The sequence below is a fragment of the Papilio polytes genome, unplaced genomic scaffold (assembly GCF_000836215.1).
Source record: "Papilio polytes unplaced genomic scaffold, Ppol_1.0 DF821400.1, whole genome shotgun sequence".
NCBI classification, from domain to species: Eukaryota; Metazoa; Arthropoda; class Insecta; order Lepidoptera; family Papilionidae; genus Papilio; species Papilio polytes.
The window spans coordinates 2,305,083-2,321,095 of NW_013527804.1; the positions used below are offsets into that span (position 1 = coordinate 2,305,083).

Here is a 16,013-nt window from a genome sequence, read left to right on the forward strand (position 1 = left end):
TGTTTGTTTTCTTTCAGAAAATAAGTTTCAAGAAGTCCGTTGCGCGCGTGTCTTCGAGTCTATGCGACAGTGTTGCCTCAAGTTCAAGCACATATCTCTGGTATGCGAGGGTTACCGCCTCGAGCCGAGAGAGTTTGCGCCTGTCACTGACAGGCCTGATCACAATTAGGTGAGATTCCCCAGAAAGAGAGAGTGTAGAATAAAAGAGAAGTATTTTTAACATGATTTACCATACGTATGTGTTAACAGGAGGAACATGCTTTATTCTGAAATATATCGTAATATTTCAGCAGCACGGACGTAATTAGATATACACGCTTTTTCCCGCGACTGCTTTCGCGCGGAATTAAAAAAATCTAATTAAGTAATCTATGTTCTTTAAAACTATGAATACACTATTCCTGTGCCAAATTTCATTGAGATTCGTTGAACAGTTCTAGAGATAAGTAGCAAGCAGTAACAACCATACATCTAAATGTTCGCATTTATAATATTAGTAATATGGGCATAATGCTCTTCAGTTATGTAATATATGGCCTCGATATATCGGATAACGCCTTTTAAGGCAAACTTGGATTTCGTCGGACTAAACATTCGCTCTGTTATAAGTATAAAAGTTATTCTTAATTCTACCGTTATCTAATGAAAATCTCGGGGTCGTATGAGTATAAAATATGTTAATTACAAGCGCAGGAAAACCTGTTAAACTTATGTAACGTATTATATTTCAGATAATTATGGAAAATCCTCGTCGCAGTAAAACATTGGGTAAACGAAGTTGGATCTATAGGTATCCTAGGACATTTCAGATCACTTTCACTACTCTTGGAGTAGCTATATTCTTTTCCAAGCCTTTGTACGATTACTTTATTAGACCTAGAGAAGAGTTCGACTTCACCGAGCCACCGACTACATTAAGAAGATAACTAAGTATGGAATCAGTTATAAAAGCACGCGAACGTTTAGCTAAATTCCCCTTAATATTCGCCAAATGTTCGAAACAGAGTGCTGTTTACGCACATTGTGTATTACTTAAAGAGGAAGTTAAAAAGGACGATTGTGCTAAAGAGTTTAAAGAATTCTATACTTGCTTACAATCCGCAGCGAAAGAATTAAAAACGAAAATTTAAGATGGACGTTGTAAATGACGTCATCAATTTGCCATTCAGCTATCATTTGGTAGCGGGAATGGCAATACGTTTGGGACTTATTGTCTATGGTGACTACCATGATAATAATTACGATGTTGGCTACACTGATGTAGATTATAAAGTTTTTACGGATGCCGCGAGACATGTTTTGGCGGGTAATTCTCCGTACGCGAGACACACTTATAGATATAGCCCGATTATAGCTTACCTTTTAATACCAAATATTATACTAAACAAACATTTCGGTAAAATCCTCTTTTCTGTATTCGATGTTCTTTTAACAATAATCATAAAAACATTAGTTGAAAATCAATTGAAATCGAAAGAAGGTGCAAGAATTTCAAAATATTGTTCATATTTTTGGCTCTACAATCCGTTCAGTATCACCATTTCTACGAGAGGTAATTCCGATTCTGTGTCTTGTTTTTTTATTGTACTATCGATTTTTTTCTTACAAACTGATAAAATTAAAGGTATAATTAAATACGTATTATCCGGGATGTTATTAGGTATTTCGATACATTTACGTATATATCCATTAGCTTTCAGTTTCCCCATGTACCTTTCATTGTGTGATTACAAAATAACTCGCAACACCGATCTTAAAACTGGATTTATCGCACTATTGCCGAATAAGAAGCAAATATTTTTAACCTTAAGTTGCATTTTTACCTTGTTTATAATAACATATGGAATGTTTTTAAAATACGGTTATGAATTTCTATTCGAAACATACATTTATCATTTATTCAGGAAGGACACGAAGCATAATTTTTCTATACTTTTTTATTATTCCTATTTAACTATGGATCAATTGATATTCGACGTGGTGAAACATATTTCACAAATGTTAGAATTATTTATATTGTTTGTGTTAAGTTTATCTTTTGGTTGTGAAGCGAAAACTTTGCCGTTCGCTTTGTTTTGTCAGTCTGTTGTTTTGGTTGCGTTCAATAGTGTGATGACGTCACAGTACTTTATTTGGTTCCTGTCACTTTTACCATTGGTTGTCCATAATCTTCGGCTTAAACCAGTTGTAGCTTTATTATTGTCGATAATATGGTTCACCGCACAAGGAGCTTGGTTATTTTACGCGTATTTATTAGAATTTAAATGCCGGGAAATATTTATTTTAATCTGGCTGAAAGGTATTGTTTTCTTTTGCGCTAATATTTTCGTTTTGGTACAGCTTATAAAAAGTTACTCGCCCGAATATCGATTCGGAATAATCGATTATCCTTGCGGTGTGAAAAATAAATAATCTATGTAGTAGTAAATTGTGATTTTTAGTATAGTTTGTTCTTAGTAGTTTTAGTGAGGGAAAAATAAATAAAAGATGCAATTTTTTTCAGTTTTATTTTTAACAATGTCTAATATATTACTAAATTAAAAATACCCATACTAACACAACACCATTGTCAAATGCATTGAGACAAGAACTAATTTAAGCACAGATAAAAGTCGTTTATTTAATGACTTGCATTGAAGAAGTTCCCATATATCTATTTGTACGTTTTCTATTAAAACCGTTGTTGAAAAATATAAATTATAACTTGCAGCAATATTTTCAATTTAATGTATCATATAAAATTGCCATTAAAACAATATTGATGTTTATAAATAAAAATGAAACAAAATGGAGTGTTTTTAAACGAAAAAAATCTATATTGTCTATGGCACTTACTGCAAGTTATAATTTGTTTTTATAGTTTACTATTTTTTGGTTTCTTGTAAGTTTATTTTGGTAAGATCCTCAGAGTCCCCTTGCGACATATTCGACAACTTCTTACCGATGCGTTCATGGACGTCTAAATATTTCGCGACGCAGCGATCCAAGCAGACTGATTCGCCTTTCCCTGTAATAAATGCTTATTAAATAACCTTATAATTGCTTAATACATACTTAAGAATATTGATTTTATTTATATTACTAAAATGTATAATAAACTGAATTTTCCTTTGTCATTTTTAGTGTAATACAAATGAAAAGTAAAATAAAACCTTTTAATTTGTTGATAAAAATCTACTCAAAGCATCCATCATCATGGACATAACTTAAAAGTTGCTTAAAAATACATTCAAAACATTGTTACAACTACATTTCAAAGTAAAATCATAATATTTAAAACTAGCTGTAATTCACCACTCGCCCATGTGAACTTAAAAAAATATAACCTATGTAACTAATAACATAGCTTTTAAATGATGAAAGAATTTTTGAAATCGGCCTAGTAGTTTTTGAGTTATTTCAATACATATAAAAATCCAAATATTTCCTCTTTATAATATTAGTATAGAAGTATAGATCACATCTGAAATCAAATAGGGAAAATAAACTTAAACTGTACTAACCTAGTTCGGACTCATGATACTTCAAGGGTATACATTTTCGATGACAGGTGGTGACTAAACGGTTGTACATGTCGGACATCATCTCTATCTCCAACTCCTGGACCAGTTGCAGCTTGGCCGGATCTAATTGTGGTACTGCCATCTTTGATATTCCTTCACACTAGTTTCTACAGCAGTTAACTGAAATAAGTGATATTTGATATATTAAATACTTGCATGTTATCTGAAAAGATAGGAAAAGAATATATTCTTGTCCATTTCTTTGTGTGGGGGAATTTTCCACTAGTTTTGTTGGGGTAGGGTGAGTTCGGGTGACTGCCTCACACTGCAAGCTCTTATACATGCAAGATTATAACTGCAAAGCAGTACGAAAGAAGGGGCCTGTGACGCCCTTTATATCGGCTTTTCCGGGCGATCACCCTACTCCAATGCTGATACTGAGTGTTTCTCTGGTTTTTCATATTAGAATGGAAGGGATAACAAGTCTGTGGAAAGTTGAACAGTGTTGTAAGTTAGATATTTGTATTTACTTACATTATCTCACAGTTTCCTGTACAGGTCGGGATACTCTCCTTCGTTAGCTCTGCGCATACGTTCCCTTGCTTTCATATTCTCAATACGACGGTCATTTACGTAGTTTTTCGCAACCACGAAAAGAGATAAACTTGTGACTGTAATGCCTAACCTGAAATGTAAAGATACCGCTTTAAAATATCTCTAAAGATATAGTGCGAAATAAGTATTAATTCATGATAATTTTTCTCTTCGAAATACCTGTTTAATCTGGTCTAACTATATTACAGTATGTAAACTAGATCAATAGGGAATTAACACAAACCAGAAACTAAGAGGATATTGTCAATTTTTCATATGTTTTTAATAATTATCTAGTGTATTTTAAGATAACCTCTAAGATAAAAAATAAATTTTGGGCTCACCACCAAGAATATTCTTTGTGAATAACAAGGAATAATATTGGAAATATTAGATATATTTGTAGTTACCACGATAATGTTATTTTTCCAAATTTTCCAAGCGACATACTCTTCTTAAAAAAAATTTCGCAACAGTGACAGATTACTAAAAGAAAAGAACTCAATTTTTAGGTTAACATTTTCCATTGATTTAAGAATCATAGACAATACAGTGGTTGGTTATAGGTAATTGAAAATCAATTTCATTACCGATGTTTTTATTTTTTCAACACTTTTTTTTCCAACATTTTAAGAAAACTACTTTTGTGATTCTTGGAATTTTCTCTAATGTTTCTTACTGTGGTTATCATAAATCACCGTTTAAAACGTTATGTTTCTCGTTTTCCGAACCCATGTCGTTTTGTCATTTAAATGTCAATCAATTCAATGTCAATTTTAGTTTTTTTGAGGTTTGGTACTTTGGCTTCATACTTATTTGTTATGAAGTTTAATAATAGCCGTGTTTAATAATATTTGTGTTTGTAACATTTGTAAATACGTTTCCACCGTAGTCATATAGTGCTTAAATCGATTATATTTTGAAATGAATTTCGTTAAAAAAGCACTTCATCAAATACTTTCAAAACAAAATGAATATTGTTGTTTATGTTTCGAATCAGTTAAAGAAAATGGTGTAAATATTTATGATGAAGTTGTCCTAAAAACAACAAAATCAGAAAATCATATAAAACTGTCTGAAATATTGATTTCGTTACTTGGAGAAGAAGTAAGTAGCCACCAAAGTATTTTAGTAGGAACGTGATATCTTGTACTATTTTGTTTCAATTAATACCTAATTTTTGACATGTAAATTTTTATTTCAGACTTATAGCAATGTTTCAACCTTTGATGTTATTTGCGAAAGATGTATGAAGATGTCAATAAAAAGTTACAAATTCATTAAAAGCACACAAGAAAACTCAGAGCAATTAGGCAAAATAATAGACATACTCTCCAATTGTTCAGAAGGTACTAAACACGAAAGGGATGAGTGTCAAACACTTTTTATTTCTTTAGATCCTGAAAACTTTACTAGTAAACTATTCTATGATTACAACAAACTTTCGAAACCATATTTATCTAACGCTGTAGAGAGATTTCAAACTATAATTAACACAGAAGATATGCAGCCAAGCTTAGAGTACCAACACAATATAAAAATTGAACAAGATGAAAATTACTTTATAGAAATTGCAAAAAATAACCGTAAACACAAATTCAAAACAAAGCATAGAAATAATATTGCGATACCAACTAGTGAAATGCTTTATGATAGAAAAGACAGAAAAAATTTACAATGTAAAGGGTGTTTAAAAGATTTTCCGTCCCTTTCTAATTTAAGAAACCACTATATTAGAGTTCATGCACCAAAAGTCTTCAAATGTTCAGCGTGTAATAGAAAATTTGGTTCCCAGTCAATTTTAGAAGCTCACAAAAAGGAAAGCCACTGTACCCTAATTTGTATGGAGTGTGGTAAACCATTTCACAACAGACATACACTTAGAATGCATGAAATGGGTCACGGAGGTCTCAAATTAGTATGTCAAGCATGTGGCAGAACATACAAAAGTCATACAACATTCAAAAAACATATAGAATTAAATATTTGCGGTCAAAAAACTCGTGCAAATCCCGCCCAAGCTAAATTTACATGTGACTATTGTAATAAAAAGTACACTCAAAAGGTGTCATTGAGAGTCCATATACAACATGAGCATGGAAACTACAAAAGTCATGAATGTAATTGGTGTAAAAAGAAATTCTGGGCTCTTAGTCGGTTGAAGGCCCATATAGTCAAACACACACAAGAAAAAAAGTTTCATTGTAATATTTGTGGTGGTAATTTTGTTACAAAAGAGTCTCTGTTATACCACACTCGTATCCACACGGGTGAGAAGCCTTATAAGTGTGATTATTGTGAACGTAGATTCATCTCATCGTCTCGGAGAGCGGAACATGTGAAAAATCATCACTTAAATGCAACTTTGGAATGCGATGTTTGCCACAGCAAGTTCAAAACACAGTTATGGTTGGAAAAACATAAAAGGACACATCTAGATAAAAATAATGCCACAAACTTAATTCAACAAGCTCTAGCTAATGATTATGAAATTCAAATATCTGAAGAAGATAAAATTTATCTAGAAGTGTCTGATTGTGAAGATTATGGCTTATGATGGCCAGGAAATGTATGGATTTGTTCTATATTGTGCTTCTTAACTATGCTAGATGTGATATTTTCAATAATTATTTCTATTAAAATATTTTGCAAATGAATTGTTGAGTTTTTATTTGAACTAAAACACGAAATTCCGCGTATAATATTAAATCAAACTCGTTTAGTTATATAGACAAACTACAGGTGTACAAAATCCTTAGAAAATCAAATACGCATAAAAACATCTGATAGCCTGTCCATTTATAAAGCTCAGTGTTGTTATTTTTCATCATACAACACTGTCTGTCAAAATCAGCTGGCAATTGGCGAATTTTCAAACTGTCATTTAAAAATGCTGATGATAATATGTTTGCGGCAGGTGTTTCTAGCTTTCAATATATAAGACAAAAAAGGAAAAGGATTTATAAAGTAAAAAATGACTTTTATGGAAGATACACTGATAATTTTAATATCCCAGGTGCGTATTTAACTAGGTTATCCTTTTTTAAACTATTTTTCTAGTATCGAGATAAACACCCACACTCAAACGGTAATAAATTGAAAATTTAAATGCTAAAACGAGGTTTTTATGCTTAAAATGAGTATATTAATTGTAATATTTGATTTAACTTTGTTTCAGTCGATATTCTTTGTAGGTGGATGGATATTTTTCGTGAAACAATTGTTTCGAGACTATGAAGTTCACCATACACTTGTACAACTTATATTTTCTGTTACTTTCGCGCTGAGTTGTACGATGTTCGAGCTTATTATATTTGAAATCATAGGATATTTAGATACAAGGTTAGTGACACAATACTTGCCTAAAAACATCTTAAATCAACATGAAGCACAAAAACTTGGTGTTTTGACCCAACAGGAATAGGTTAAGAATGGGATTTCGATAGGGTTTCTTAGATAACCAACATGGTTCAAATAAGTTATTCTAGCAGAAAACTAACAGATGGTTTTGCCCATCTTGGCTATGCTAAGTTGAATTGCTTTTATGTTTGTTTTAGTGAGTGTTTTTTTGTGTGGAAAAAAGTTTTTTTTTTCTAAATATTAAATACTTTAGTTCCAGATATTTCCATTGGAACTTTGGTCTTTACTCCTTGTTGTTTATGGTAATTGCTCTGATACCATTTTACATTGCCTACTTCTGCATCAGTAATATAAGATTTGGTAAGTTTTTGTTAACAGTGTTAATCTTTTTTTTCTGTGCTGTCCATGCATGGCAGTAAGGACAGTAATGTGCGGGACTGCCAGCCTTATTTTTCAGTCAAACTACCCACTAAACCCCACCTGTTTACCTTCACCCAACCGGGCCGTGGCATCTACATTAGTTTATCCAAAACTGGGCTAGGAGGAGCTCCTTTACTTATACTTAACTATATTTCTTTTTGTTTTATAATTTGAAATAGTGTCAATAATTTGATTTTGTTTTATTATTTTTCAGTGTCTAAGAATATTATAAGACCATTGACAATGTTTGTGTGGTTTATTTATTTGTATTTCTTTTGGAAAATCGGAGATCCCTTCCCTATATTGAGTCCAAAGCAGGTAAATGTTACACTAGTTTGTATTTATTAACTTCCATAACTATGCACAGAATTAAAAAAAAGTAATTTAGTATCCTATGTGTTCTTTCAGACTATGTTCTATAACTATGACAAATATCTAATGATAATCTATTGAGCCATATTGGTAATATGTAGTGTTTAGAAGAAAATCGGCTCAACCCTAGTTTATTGGCAAAGATATCCCATCCCTGACAGCTGTCAATGTCATTCAGTTAATTTTAGAATAGCGCGTCATTTTGGCGGGAATTGATGCTCAGTTTTATTATGTTGTAATCATTATATTAATGTCCAAAAGTAACAAACATCCATCCATACTTTCTCATTTATGTTATTAGAAAGTTTTATGTATTCCATTTCAGGGTATATTTTCAATAGAACAAGGAGTGTCTCGTATAGGTGTCATAGGGGTCACTGTTATGGCATTATTGTCAGGTTTTGGTGCTGTCAATTATCCATACACTTCAATGGCGATATTTATAAGGTAAATATTTTGTAACTTTCATGTACGTAATACGACTTAATAGGATACGACGATATATTACTAGACGTAATACGATCTAGATCTTAGGTCTTCTTCCCGGACGCTGTGGGAGCATACCCGGTACTCCGCAAAATTGAATTGGACCCCGTGCTGGTGCAAGTCTTAACAGGTCACGGGGGCTTCTCCGAATACTTACACAGATTTAAGTGTAAGACGAGCCCCTCATGTATGTGTGACCCGGCACGGGGTGAGTCCGTGCTGCACGCAAATATAGACTGCCCTGTCTTTGAGGCACGCAGGGCAGCAATTGAAGTGAAAATAGGAGAAAAGATAGAATTGGCCAATATTAGAAATACAAGTGCAAGGGAAACGTTTTTAGAATTTAGCAAATATGTAGCAACATAATTAATTAGTAAAAATAAAGTGCCTTAAACCTAGTCATATTAAAACTTTAGTGAATTATAGCGTAGCATATGAATGTAGTCATTTTAATGTATAGCCAATCTAGTCATTCTAACTGTAATTTTATTATTTTACACTCATTTTATACATATCCTATATTTTATTTTACATTTCATTACCAGTTATAATTTTAATAATGTCCAAAATTTTAATATTGTACCTGTAGTCTTAGTAATATTTATTTTAATATTAATGTATCTAAGCTTGTGTATTTTAAAAAATCTGTAAAAATAAAAAGTAAAATGTATGAGATAAAAATGTAATGATGCAGATGAATTATATGAAGCATAATAAAGGCTCTGGCTTCCATGCTAGAGGAATTGTATAATTTAAAAAAAAATCTATGGCCTAGATCTAGATCGTATTACGTTGTCTTCCGTTTGATAGATAAATAGTTTTGCTCGCGACTTCGTCTGCGTAAATTAAAAAAATAAATAGCCCATGTAACTCACAGATTTCTCACTCACTTTCTAACGGTGTAAGAATTTTTAAAATCAGCCGAGTAATTTGAGTTATTCCGATATATACAAAAATACAAATCGCACCTCTTTATAATATTAGTATAGATGAAATTTTCATAATAATGTTGAGGATTGTATATTAATTTTGGTTGCAACCTTAATAACATATAAGATAGAAATTTTAACAAAAGCTGTATTTTTAGACCAGTGACACAAGCAGATGTATTATCAATAGAGAAAAAGTTACTACAAACTATGGATATGATATTAGTGAAGAAGAAAAGGATAGCACTAGCGGAGGCTAACAGTATGGGAGGGAGACAGCAATACAATCTGTTGGACCAATCCGGTGTGAAAAATAGAGGATTTTGGACGAATATTTTATCTAGTGTTGGCAGCATTGCTAATCCCCTCAGTCATGGAAGTGAGAGTAAGTTGTCTCTTTTTTATTGCTTATAAAAGATAGAGTGCATTTCTGTCAACATTTAAATTTTACCCTATGACAAAGATTTTTCTTAAAATTAGTTATTATTAGATTTTACATATTAATAGATTTTTTATATGATAATTAAGACGTATGTATTTAGTTATTTAATTTAGAATATAAAAAAAAACAGTTTAGGGTGGGAAAATGCATACAAAAGAACAGTAGCTTTTATGTCAGCGTAAAGCTTCGATCCCCCTCGATTTCTAGAATGCATGCCAGTTACTGGCAATGTGTATTCCAGTTACTGACGTGTAGTCTTTAGCTACTAAGTGGGTGCGAGAGTTGAATACGACAGCCTGGGAAAATTTGAGATGGCACGTCGTGAATAGTACTCCTTCTATCCACGTGTCTGGTGCAACCCTGTTGTCTATGGTGTGTCAAATTTATTCCTTCTACCCATGTGTCAACTTGACATACCATAGATAACAGGGTTGCCGAGTGTTAAAGATTAAAAAAAAACTGCATGTGGCAACCTTGTTGTCTATGGTATATTAAGTTGATACGTGGGTAGGAGGAGTAAACTTAACATACTATAGACAACAGGGCTGCCACATATAGTTTTTTTTTTAATATTTTTAAAACTCGTACCCCAATTTATTAATATCGTATATAGATATATCCCAGCTGCGTCAGGAGACGCTAGGTCTGGAGGAGCTGAGCCGGCAGCTGTTCCTGGAGGCGCACGCGGCGCGCTCCATGCGAGACAAGATACACTGGTCTAAAACATTCCAAGGGAAATACTTCAATTTCCTTGGTTATTTCTTCTCGCTTTATTGCATCTGGAAGATATTTATTGTAAGTTTATACCTTATTTTTTTTACACTTTCCTTATCTATATTATTTAGCCCGCGAGTACGTCCGCGTGGAATTAAAATAAAAACAAAAAACAAAAGTATTTATTCTTCCACACTAACCTCTAAATCTGTATCTAATGTCATCCAGATCCATTGAACAATTTATGCTACAAACTCTAACAATCCATCCATCTATACCTTCGTAAAATATTAGTATAGTACGATTAAAATATTCCAATTACATTTTCCCCGAATTATAGTAATTGGATGTTTTTTTTTAATAAATAGAACAAAATATCCAACGGCGAAACCAGGGGGGGGGTCATGGGTGGTCATGACCTTCCCTGAGCTGGTTGATCATGTCAAAATATATTTACATATTTTGTCAAGCTCTTGATTTGACCACTACTAGGGGGGGTCACCCTGGCGCCAAAGCCGGAGCCACCCTTAGCCTCCTCCTAAGGTAGAGTGAGTTTTTTAAGAAAATTGACTATTTGTATATGAAATTTGACACTTAAATGCTTCAATGTGTAGTCAACAATCAACATAGTACTGGACCGCGTGGGGGCGAAGGACCCGGTGACCCGCGGTCTGGAGCTGGTAGTGCACTGGCTGGGCCTGCGCCTTGACGTCGCCTTCTGGTCGCAGCACGTCTCCTTCCTGCTCGTAGGATGCATCGTGCTCACTAGTATACGTGGACTGCTCCTCACACTTACAAAGGTTAGCAGCTTTTTTTCATTTTTTTGTATTTTTTGTGATTTTTTTTGCGATTTTTTGGAATACATAGTGATTTTGAAAAATGAGCTCATATAATTAAAAACAGATGTTTATTGTTTGTTTTTAAATGTTTTTATGCACTAATTTTTTTAGTCTGAAGTTTTTTTTTAATATGATTTTTTTTCAGTTTTTCTACAAAATATCGTCATCGAAGTCTTCAAATATCATAGTACTTATACTCGCTCAGATAATGGGCATGTACTTCTGTTCGTCTGTACTGTTGATGAGGATGAATATGCCGCCAGAATATCGTATAATAATAACTCAAGTGTTAGGAGATTTGCAGTTTAATTTCTACCATAGATGGTTTGACGTAATATTCCTTGTCAGTGCCTTGACTAGTATTTTTACTCTGTACCTCGCCCATAAACAACCATCTGTCAGCTAGAATTGACAGACGTCGGCGGCCAACCTTGCGGAATAAACTGTCAGTGTTAAATAAGAAAAGTGTGTTTTTATCTGTGATTTGTTGTGTGAAAATTGTAAAGAATGAAAGAAAATTAAGACTCTATGTAAGAATTAAAAGTATTTATAGCTTTTATTGTGTTTTTATTTCCATTATTTTAGTACATTTAACGCTGAGTCAAGATCAAAATGATTTAAGTAAATGAATCCGTTAAAAGATTTTTTTGTCTTTTAGTTTATTAACTTACCTTTTCCAAATTATTAAAAACTGATAAATTTACAAAAAAAATTATAAAAAACCTACCAAACAAAAACACTAAAAACAGGATGGTTACTTTTTAGTGAATTGTTTTTTTGAGAATACTCAGTAGGGAGAAACAACACCAGGGGCGGAAATATACCGTAAAACATAAAAATTCTTACCACCTTTTGGGTAGTCGATCAAAAAGGGTAATAAAAAGCATTTATTGTTTTTAATACATTTATTTAACACATTTATCTTTTAAAGACTATCGAAAGAAAGTTAAGATAGAAAACTGGAAAGGCCACCCATTTACTCAACATTAAATACAATTTTAATAATTAAAAGACTTTGAACATTAATTTTGAACAATTCAGATAAAATATACACATTTTAGTCAAACAAGTATATCTGACCCGATAAGACTGTATACTTAGGTACGAAGAAAATTGACATTTTTGACATTGACAGGATGGCGATAGTGAACTGTCAATTTATCTTATGCCTACCGGGTCAAATATCTTTATCTGTCTATACATTAGAAAATGTCAACATGAAATATAGATTATTAAAACTTTCCCGCTAATTTTTGCTATATATGAAAATATGACTTATGCCAATAACAATAAGGCTTACAATTGCTTAGTAATTACGATTGACATTGGTGTTATCTCTTGAGCAATGCAAAACTATAAGCATTTCAATTAAAAATATATTACAAATTGCAATTTACAATGTTACGTATAAATAAACGGGCTTTTAAAAACTGCGTCATTTTTGCATCCCATTTTTAATAATTTATTTTTAGTTGTAGACAACGGACTTATAGGTGATCTAAAAAATATTTGAGGTTATTTACTAAAGCAAATATAAAACATTTACATGATAATTTGAAATAAAATGTCTGTTTGAATGACCTTAATTGTCTTTCTTAAGTACTTGTACAAAAAATAATATTTTTGAATTTCTTGAAAGAAAAAAAAAGTGACGACAGTATATTTCAAAAATTGTTTTCGCAGTGACAATTTTATTCTTCATTTGCAAAGTTAAATAGTATAAAAATACTCTAAAGATGGGAATGACAGAATTTCTAAAGGCCCGTTTATGTTTTATTTTAAACCTTGTCTTGTTGGTTTGAAGGTCTACTCTCCCATGACATCTTCGTATTGTTTCCTGAAGCAGTCTCCGACGGGGAAGAAGTCCCAGCACCGCTGCGTATACATGTTCCATACATACGTCTCTTGACCTTGAAATAAAATAAATTAATTAATAAAAAAAATGTTTAATTGACGAAAATATAGACGCTCAGTTATGAAAACTCGTAAACACTTTTATTCATTCAGACCAAAGACATTTAAGAAATACATAGACTAGACATAGACAACATTTTTCACCGGTAACTTTTTTGTACGGTAACATCTCAACGTCAAATTTGACACTTTTTTTGTTTGTGATTTTGATTATCGGACATCAGTTAGTGAGGTTATATGAAAAATATTTCAAGTGAAGTGTCATTTACATACTTTTTGAATCTCTTACAGACACATCCTAAAGTTGTTTCCTATTCGTTGTTCAGTATAATTTTGTAACACCGACAAATTCCCTGATAGTACTTACCGGTGTACTCTGTGTCAGGTTTGTTAATGAGATGCATAACGAAGAACATGTAATTAGCGAGGTTATGCTCGCGTTGTACATGTGTGTCGAACCCGTGCGGCACCTAAAATAGACACAATTTTAAATTTAAATAATCCCACAAAAAATATAGAAACTACTGAGTCTCGCTTCCCTTACAAGTTAGATGTCATGTGAATTCTAGTCATTTTAGTTATTTTGAAAGAATACCACTTGCTTTTGATCACATTTTTATACCTACTTAGGAAAGCTCTTGTGAATGAGGTATTTTAATTTGAAGATTGATTACCTTAAATATGCATTTGTGTAAAAAGGGATTAAACTAGCTATGACTTGTAAACTACTAGGTAAAATAATAGAGCGTCGGTGGCTCAGTGGTTTAAGCACTTGACTTGTAATCTACAGGTCTTGGGTTCGAATCCCGCCTTACCAATGTGATTTTCGATTTTTCGAATTTTCGTATGTACATAATTTACCCGACGTTCTTACGGTGAAGGAAAACATCGTGATGCCTGCACATATCGGCGAAGAAATTCAAAGACCCGCAGTGGGACAGTTTGGTTGACTATGGCCTAGTCACCCATTATTAGGGTAGGTTCGGAGCCCCTCGGTGGGGACTTATAGTGAGCTGGTATAGGTATAATTAAAAGACATTTTGGTAACATAACGAATTATGGTATATCTCTTGATGTTCAGAATTTCACTCTTTGTTCTTCTTCTATCTTTATTCACAACGAAGTTGCAGGGATGTCAAAAGGCCCCTGAACCGCATCGAGGAAAAAAAGTTTGGTCGTGCTCGTCTCGGCAGATTTTAAATTAAAAAAAAATAAGTAAGACACATTTTTTAACTTCACTAACTACTTGCTGTTTACCAAGTTTTTATTAAAATACCGCACTGTAATAATGGCGACTGATCGCTATCTCAGGAAGATGTACTAATTTTCACGGGAGTTATAAGGTAGTTGATACACGCGGGAATGTTACAGACGACGACGACCATTTTTTTTACGCGGAAACGAAGTAAGCGGGCGTCAGTTATTGATTAATATTACCTTATCAAAGTAGTCCTTATTGATGCCGCATATGAAGCAGTTAGACTCCATGTCCTCCTTCACCGACTCCAGCTGGTCACGCAGCTCTCCGAACGCGTCGATGATCAAACCTGTGCACCATACATATTATTGTACAAAAAGTCAATTACAAAAAAAAACATTTTTTTAATTGAAAACTCCTTTAGATTAATATTATTTTATGTGCTAAAAACCTACCACTAAGACGGAAGAAACCTGGCTAAGACAAGACGTAGAGCCTAGTGTAGGAACCAGGCGCTCGACTACTATTTTGTTAAAACAAATTTTTGAATCAAGTTAATAATTAAATCTTTAAATATACTTGCTGTTTCTCGTGACTTCGATCACGTGAAATTAAAAAAAAAAGTATATAGCTTATGTTACTCACTGATAACGTAGTTTTTTAAAGGTGAATTTGTGAATTTGGCCCAGTAGTTTTTGAGTTATTTCAATACATACAAATATACAACAGTGGTAGAGCCCGATTTAACATCTTCGCACTGCAGGGCCAGCTCGCCCCCACCAATACCACGACCACACAGAAAACGAAGTGGGAGTAGTTCCGCGTACAGTCTGATGAGTGAAGTGCCGGAGGCCCAACTTTAGTCCCTTTTCCTTCCCATCCTTTTTCTCATAAGAAAAGGATGAAAAGGGAACGAGGATTTGATGCTTAAAGAGACGCGTAGGAAGGGAAAAATGTTCTCTTTATATGCATCTCCTCCGTCGATTAAGGGTAGGCAACGCATCTTTAATTGCAAATGTCTATGGGCAGTCGCTTTGCCATTTTGACGGATTCAGGTGGACGCTTGCTCGTTTGCTACCTTATGATATAAAAACGTTACAGCTACGTTGTGTTCAATGCTCCCGTGCGATATCTGGAGCTTACAAGATTGTTGAGTACTGACCCTGCAGGATGGCGAGCAGGATGACGATGATGAAGAAGAAGAAGGAGATGTCGAAGATGATGCGGTAGACCTCGCCGTCG

General features: G+C 33.3%; 6 protein-coding genes across 6 annotated transcripts in view; 4 read left to right on the forward strand and 2 right to left on the reverse strand.

Moving 5' to 3' along the window:
• The first annotated feature begins 846 nt into the window (after positions 1–846).
• On the forward strand, positions 847–1,146 carry LOC106108852. Its single transcript, XM_013290138.1, has one exon. The coding sequence runs from the start codon at positions 933–935 to the stop codon at positions 1,128–1,130; it is 198 nt and encodes a 65-aa protein (XP_013145592.1). The 5' UTR covers positions 847–932; the 3' UTR covers positions 1,131–1,146.
• LOC106108848 (GPI mannosyltransferase 1) lies at positions 1,119–2,498 on the forward strand. The gene has a single exon (XM_013290135.1). The coding sequence runs from the start codon at positions 1,132–1,134 to the stop codon at positions 2,410–2,412; it is 1,281 nt and encodes a 426-aa protein (XP_013145589.1). The 5' UTR covers positions 1,119–1,131; the 3' UTR covers positions 2,413–2,498.
• LOC106108850 (mitochondrial import inner membrane translocase subunit Tim10-B) lies at positions 2,496–4,592 on the reverse strand. Its single transcript, XM_013290137.1, has 4 exons — positions 4,442–4,592; positions 4,038–4,188; positions 3,504–3,683; positions 2,496–3,007 (listed from the first exon to the last, which is right to left on the reverse strand). Exons 3-4 carry the CDS (start codon positions 3,643–3,645, stop codon positions 2,865–2,867), a joined length of 285 nt encoding a protein of 94 aa, XP_013145591.1. The 5' UTR covers positions 3,646–3,683; positions 4,038–4,188; positions 4,442–4,592; the 3' UTR covers positions 2,496–2,864.
• Positions 4,593–4,855: 263 nt separating this feature from the next.
• Positions 4,856–6,754, forward strand: LOC106108845 (zinc finger protein 510-like). The gene is made up of 2 exons (XM_013290132.1): positions 4,856–5,204; positions 5,302–6,754. The coding sequence occupies exons 1-2, from the start codon at positions 5,022–5,024 to the stop codon at positions 6,652–6,654; spliced, it is 1,536 nt and encodes a 511-aa protein (XP_013145586.1). The 5' UTR covers positions 4,856–5,021; the 3' UTR covers positions 6,655–6,754.
• A 188-nt stretch (positions 6,755–6,942) lies between these two features.
• On the forward strand, positions 6,943–12,151 carry LOC106108847 (Golgi pH regulator). Its single transcript, XM_013290134.1, has 9 exons — positions 6,943–7,113; positions 7,276–7,439; positions 7,711–7,817; positions 8,092–8,195; positions 8,575–8,696; positions 9,823–10,049; positions 10,720–10,901; positions 11,435–11,620; positions 11,805–12,151. The coding sequence occupies exons 1-9, from the start codon at positions 7,072–7,074 to the stop codon at positions 12,063–12,065; spliced, it is 1,395 nt and encodes a 464-aa protein (XP_013145588.1). The 5' UTR covers positions 6,943–7,071; the 3' UTR covers positions 12,066–12,151.
• Positions 12,152–13,314: 1,163 nt separating this feature from the next.
• LOC106108707 (ryanodine receptor 44F) overlaps positions 13,315–16,013 on the reverse strand; it is a 100,506-nt gene continuing 97,807 nt past the window's right edge. The window contains exons 112-115 of the mRNA XM_013289967.1: positions 15,934–16,012; positions 15,011–15,120; positions 13,941–14,043; positions 13,315–13,569 (exon numbers count right to left, since the gene is read on the reverse strand). Of these exons, the coding sequence (XP_013145421.1) occupies positions 13,466–13,569; positions 13,941–14,043; positions 15,011–15,120; positions 15,934–16,012 (396 nt within the window). The 3' untranslated portion in view covers positions 13,315–13,465. The remainder of the gene's footprint in view (positions 13,570–13,940; positions 14,044–15,010; positions 15,121–15,933; position 16,013) is intronic.

What these genes read in the sequence shown, in the direction of transcription:
- LOC106108845 (XM_013290132.1), top strand. Translation starts at nt 5,022, where the DNA reads ATGAATTTCGTTAAAAAAGCACTTCATCAAATACTTTCAAAACAAAAT. An exon ending in TTTCGTTACTTGGAGAAGAA is followed by an intron (nt 5,205 to 5,301) that starts GTAAGTAGCCAC and finishes TTTTTATTTCAG; the next exon opens with ACTTATAGCAATGTTTCAAC.
- LOC106108852 (XM_013290138.1), top strand. Translation starts at nt 933, where the DNA reads ATGGAATCAGTTATAAAAGCACGCGAACGTTTAGCTAAATTCCCCTTA.
- LOC106108850 (XM_013290137.1), bottom strand. Translation starts at nt 3,645, where the DNA reads ATGGCAGTACCACAATTAGATCCGGCCAAGCTGCAACTGGTCCAGGAG. An exon ending in GTATCATGAGTCCGAACTAG is followed by an intron (nt 3,008 to 3,503) that starts GTTAGTACAGTT and finishes CATTTATTACAG; the next exon opens with GGAAAGGCGAATCAGTCTGC.
- LOC106108848 (XM_013290135.1), top strand. Translation starts at nt 1,132, where the DNA reads ATGGACGTTGTAAATGACGTCATCAATTTGCCATTCAGCTATCATTTG.
- LOC106108847 (XM_013290134.1), top strand. Translation starts at nt 7,072, where the DNA reads ATGACTTTTATGGAAGATACACTGATAATTTTAATATCCCAG. An exon ending in ATAGGATATTTAGATACAAG is followed by an intron (nt 7,440 to 7,710) that starts GTTAGTGACACA and finishes TAAATACTTTAG; the next exon opens with TTCCAGATATTTCCATTGGA. An exon ending in CTATATTGAGTCCAAAGCAG is followed by an intron (nt 8,196 to 8,574) that starts GTAAATGTTACA and finishes ATTCCATTTCAG; the next exon opens with GGTATATTTTCAATAGAACA.